The sequence below is a fragment of the Parasteatoda tepidariorum genome, chromosome 4 (assembly GCF_043381705.1).
Source record: "Parasteatoda tepidariorum isolate YZ-2023 chromosome 4, CAS_Ptep_4.0, whole genome shotgun sequence".
Taxonomy (NCBI): domain Eukaryota; kingdom Metazoa; phylum Arthropoda; class Arachnida; order Araneae; family Theridiidae; genus Parasteatoda; species Parasteatoda tepidariorum.
In genome coordinates, this window is record NC_092207.1 from 96,732,776 (window position 1) to 96,739,034 (window position 6,259).

General features: G+C 26.1%; 1 protein-coding gene across 2 annotated transcripts in view; it reads right to left on the bottom strand.

The window, feature by feature from the left end:
* Positions 1-410: 410 nt before the first annotated feature.
* LOC107452009 (muscle M-line assembly protein unc-89) overlaps positions 411-6,259 on the bottom strand; it is a 231,071-nt gene continuing 225,222 nt past the window's right edge. The window contains exon 8 of one of the 2 annotated variants that reach the window (XM_016068280.3): positions 411-3,127. In XM_016068280.3, coding sequence (XP_015923766.1) covers positions 3,039-3,127 — 89 coding nt within the window. In that variant the 3' untranslated portion in view covers positions 411-3,038. The remainder of the gene's footprint in view (positions 3,128-6,259) is intronic. The other variant, XM_071180218.1, reaches the window with a different exon arrangement.

The following is a 6,259-nucleotide window of genomic DNA, read 5'->3' on the forward strand; positions in this document are numbered from 1 at the left end:
AATATGTGAATACTTTTACTATCATAAAGATAAAAATTTTTTTAATAGTCTCAAAACGTTGTTGGGCGTTAATTTAAAGAAATAGGTTGTCAAATGATGTAAACATGCATTAGGTATAAAAATTAATTCATCCATATATTAACTCATTGAATCTCTTTCATTGTCATTTGTCATTTGTTTTTTTTTCTTTCTTTTCATTTTATGATTAATAGAGTTTGGCACAATAAACAAAGAAGTCACACTTGATTTAACTTATTTTTATTTCAAGTAAAGATTTCACGATTTTGTAGGTAGTTTCGATTTTTTTTAAAATTCATAAATTGCGTTTGATGTATTTCTTTTTCGTATCAAATTTCTTCGACTTTCAGGTACCCTTGTGCATTGAATATCATTGCAATAACACAAAAACCTTGTTTGGTTTAATTTATTTTTATTTAAAAATTGAAATGTACAATAACGAATTATCTGATGCAGATAATAATATGGATAGACATATTAACCAAATAAAGTACATACTACTTGACTATAAATGTTAACAATTTCTTTGTACAGAATAATAAATTAAGCAGTCTCAACGTTATCTCTGTTTAACATTGTAGTGATGCAGTTTCATAACAATATTTACATTTTCCATTATCACATTGCAAATTTAAGTTTGTTGATTTAACCGAAAGAATGATTTCGAAGAAGAAATTATTACTAAAGCATTTAATTACTTTCTCTGAAATATTAAAGAAAAACAAGATGAAGTTATTCTATAATATATGAAAAGTAAGGAAATTAAACATGTATTACAAAACCCTTTTATTTAATCTCCCTTTATTTTAATTACATTTATAGCATGCGTTTTATATATTTACAGTAAATATTAAAACTATAAATAATTCTTATAAAACGTGATTTAAGAAATGTATGAGTGAGTAGTTATATCTGTTTTATGCATTTTTCATAAGCAGATCAGCAATGCTCAAATCAAATATTTGATACTTAATTAAAATTAATGTCAATTAAAATATAAAATTATTTAAATTGAATGCATTATTTATTAAAAAATAGTTATAGTAATTTTTATCATTAATGTTTAGTCACAATGCTAATTAAAAACTTATTTGAAATTTTTAAGTGCATATTTATATTTCAATTACATTAATATTCCCAATTACCCTTTTTTCTTACTCACTTTTATATTTAAATATTAAGAAACTTTACGATATTCATACAGGGTATATATTATGTTTTATTCATTACAAAAACAAATTTCAAAACAAATAAATTTAATTTTATGACGTCAGGGTCTCTCACACTATACTAATTTTCTTTTTACAAATGTTTAAGCTGCATACATAAAAATAAAATTTCTGACATAAAATATAATCACATCAGCTATATCTTTAATATAACAAATTTTTTAAATTTTACATTTGATAAAGAAAAAAATTTGCAAAATCATTAAATGATAAATGGTTTAAGATACATAAAATTTTAACGAATCTTTCAAAGACATACTTCAATTATTGTTACAAAAATTATACATTTTTACATTAAATGTACACCGAAATTTTATAAGTATTTATTATATTGTTTAAATGCGTGGTATTTCGTCATTAAACATGACATTTTTATTGCCAGATATGCTGTCTTTTCCCTTAAAGACAAAATATATTTTACTTTTTAAAATATTTCAGAAATTCAATAAAATTACGAGACCTATTTTTTCTGAAGTTTAGAAAAAAATATGCTAACTATTTATAAGTTTTTTATGTAAAAAACAAAGATGCCATTTAATTAAGCTTTTTCAAGCATTTTTTGTAACTAATTTTTAAATTAAATTCGTTCTTGAATAAATTATTAACGTATTTTTTTATTGATCAAAAATGGGAATTTGTTCAACATTGAACATACGTTCAATTTCTTCGAATTTTATGTTAAGTGAAAATGATTTTATATTCTTAAAAATATCATTTATTTGTTTAATGCTGATAAAAATGACTTGATAACGATATTGATAGAAGCAGTGCAAATAAACTAAATGAATTGTAATATTTCCCAAAAATATTAAGACTGTGAGAAATACAATCATTACAATCTTTAAAACTGGAAATATTAATTGTTGAATCTAAGTATGGAATGATTGTATTTGAAAAGGAATTTTTTAGTGAATTTTAATTCAATTGATCAGCAATTAAAAATATGCAAAATAAACTACCGATTGAAAACCAATGAATAAATTATAATTATTGCTGCAGATGTAGTTCATTGATTTTTGATTGCATAATAATGCTTCATTCTTACAGTCATTTTCATCATAATAATAAACACTGCACTCACTTTTTTATTAAAAAAAACTGTTTGACATCTGTCATCATATATCTATCTTCAAATAAAGTTTCCAAACTTTCGTATCACGAGCGTAAATTTGAAGAGTTTCCAAAAATATTAAGACTGTGAGCATTAATACGATCAATACAATTTTAAGATTCCGAAGGTCATTTCATGAATGTATAGATTGAATTTGAAAAACAATGTAGTGGATTGTAATTCATATGATAAGCAATTAAAATATACTACCTATTAAAAAATAAATACATGAGCTTTATTGCTGCAAATTTAGTTCAATGATTATTGATCGCGTAATAATGCTTCAATCTTACAGTCATTGACATCATAATGATAAACACTGTACACATTTCTTTATTAAAAAAAAACTGTTTGACATCTGTCATCACATATCTATCTTCAAATAATGTCTCCAAACTTTCGTATCACGGTGCTTAAATTTGAAGAGTGCATTTTTTGGTCCTTGCTTCCCGAACTTCAGAAGTTCACATTTTCAATCCTCCATCGACGTTTCCTAAACAGGATATCGATTTTTTTTTCTTCCGCTTGCTGACGTTTTTTTTTTTTTTTTTTTTTTTTGGAAAAGTTACACCGATGACGAAAAGTATAACTTTACTCGGAGTTTGGCAAAGCAGAAAACACAAATGCGTCATGCAGTTTCTCAAGAAATATTGGTTCTTTATTCCCCACATTTATATTCGTCAAAGGAAAACAACCAGTATAAGAAAGAAGGCAAATTTAAAAGAGCCATTCACACTTGCAATATGAGCTGCTGCATTTCTTTCTGAAACTTAAAGAAACATCTCCATAAATCAGTCAGTTTTTAAATATATAGAAAATATTTTAGAGTTCAGATTATAAAGTACACTTTTACTGGCAAAGCATTCATTTATATTTTCCTACTATACTACTCTTAACTATATCATTTAGAAATATTGTAAAAAATAGCATATTTTGTGTTTAGTGAGATAGAAATGATGTCTGAATTTTGCACAGTTTCAATGTTTAGAAAAATTTATTTGATAATGAAAATATTTATACATTTTTTTAAAATTATATTTTACTGAAGTTTAGGAAAGTGTTGAGATATTGCATGAGTAAATGTTAGTATTAAAGTTTTATTTTTTGATGAGTTAAACATTTTTTACATAAAATGTTTTTAATAAAAATAATTTTCTTTATTTCAATTTTTTTAACGAATTATCAACGTAAATTTGTCTTTAAACAGAATTTAAATACTTAGTAGAACTGAATAGTAGTATCGTCTCTTTTATAATAGTTTCATCCAACATTATAAAACCTATAATGTATTTTACAATACCATCAATGCTCCATATATCAATCAAAATTAGCTAATGAGAAGTATTGCTGTCCTTCAAAAGCCTTAATCCTCTCTAATGAAATATATTGCGGTATGAAATGCATGTAATATAATGCCAATAACATTTTGAGGCAGATGGAATACTGATGTCCCTTTTATTTATATTGTTTATGATGCTCTAGTTTCAAGCAAAAATATATTTTGGTATCTTTTAATTATAAAAAAAACAGTCTAATAATTAATAAAATTAATCTAAAATTAAAACAAGAATTAAAAATTTACCAATAATAATTTTTGCAAATTAAAGAAATTTCAATGATAAATAGCAGATTTTCTTAAATTAAATTTAAATAACTATCTCTAATTTCAAAATTTGGACGATTATTATTTGAAAGTGAGCCTTGTGCGGAAGGTTTTACCTTCAACGCACTCAAAGACACCAGTGTTTCATACGGTATTTACAAACCATAAATTATTAAAATGCTAAATACAATATTTTTTAACTTAATATATTATATAATGAAAAAAGTATGGATGTATGTTCAATAAAAATCTGGGTCAAAAAGTTAATACATTTCAAAAAGCAGAAAAATAACATTTAAATTAATTAATATCGACCATTAAATTAATTAATATTTAATTAATATCAACCCATTACGAGTGGTAACAATACGATATAAATCATTATTATCTCTGTTACTATTTATTAAATTTATTAATAATTTTCGATTATTTTCGATTTTCGATTTATTTATCTATACGCATGCAGCGAAAAATATTTTTTTGCGTAATACATGAATCCTTAAAGACAATATGCTTAGAATTTTAACTTGACTGTAATAAAGCGTTACCATCAATGTGACCGTAATAAAACGTTACAATCCAAAATATTTAGGCAAATTAGATAAGCATTATTTTGAAGTAGTTTTTATCCTATTTTCTAGTCATAAATAAAGCAAAATTTAATTAAAATGTGCAAAACAGTTAAGTACAGAGAAATAAAATTTCACTTATTTGTAGATTGAATATTTCTTTAAACAATTTGCTCATAGACCTCTTTCGAAGAGCAGATTTTTGGCATGGTAGTATGTTGAACTACTAAAAGGTAAGTGTTTAATGCGCAGGAAGATGAGATTAAGAACAATGAAAATGAAACATTTGAAATATTTTGCCGGTTTTCTTACTTTTTGAAAAATAAAGTGAAAACTTCAGTGTTAATAAAGCAAGAATGTGATAGGAAATTTTTTTATTGTTGTTGCTGTCATAGGTCATTAAGCCAAGGGGTGCGATTGTTCTTTTTTTTCAGTGGTGCCATCTATGGTCAAGAATTCGATTTCTAGCAAACCCATGCGTCACATCCGTATATGGGGTAAATCCATTCATGCATTCTTTCATTCATCCACAGACATCAAATTTGACCTGAATCAGAGAACGATTAATCTCTAATTCAGTACTCCCAGAGGTATAATTTGTTATGAGAACATGGATGACTTTGTGAGCCGACAATCTCAACGTGCACCGGTTCCCATCAACTACAAGAGGAGTCTTCGGTTGATTCCCGTTCTCACGAACTGGAGTCCATCGCCCTGCCATCCAGGCTATCCCGGCCCAAAAAATTTTTATTCAAAATTATTTATGTGTGATACTATTTCAAGAAAATACTGTGCAACTTATTTTGAATAAATATAGCACTCAATTTAAAATGAATATTAACTCGAAGAAAACTATTTCGGGTTTACGATAGTATGAAACTTTAAAACAAGCAAAGCCTTACTAAAAACACAAATGTGATTTCTTGCAAACTTCATTGAAACTAGTTTTAAATCACGTATTACTGGAACGTTAAACCAATGACAGTTAATAATATGATTTAAAAGTACACTGTAAAAAATCTCGGATCAAATCACGATAAAAAAAAAATCCTGGCACTCAGCGTGATAGTACATTTTACTGTAAAATCCATTCTTAGCGTACAATTTCACGAAATTATACATCTGATATACCGTAATTTTTATACAGTAACATTTACAGTAAAATCACGAAACGACTGTAATTAAATAAATATTACTGTAAAAATTACGCTAGAAAATATTAAATTTAAAAGGATTTTACAGTAAGATTTCACGGATGATGCACCCAGAGGGACAGAATTATTTTCCATAATTTGTGCCAAAATATATTTTCAGTATAATAATAAGGAAAACAAAGCCCAAAGATGAAGTAAAAATTAAATATAGTCATGCTTATTCCTGTTTTTGACTACAGAAATGAAATACAAGTACCTATTGATAAGATTATTTAAGGTATATTTCGATTTTTCTGAGCAAATTTCTAAACACTTCTCCTCTTATACGTAGCTTTTGAGGAGGAACCCGTATTAAGTGAAAGAAATCATTAAGGTTCAAATAGCAAATCCATCGTGAATAACAAAGTGGAATTCAGAGTTTGTCCGCTAGAAAACAGAACTAATTTCACCTAAATCAAGGTTTCCGTTTTACCAAACTACCGAATTTCACCCTCCTACTCTCCGACACACACACACACACTCTACACACTACACTTTTAGAAAGCTAGTTATATATATATAGTTACACCGATGAC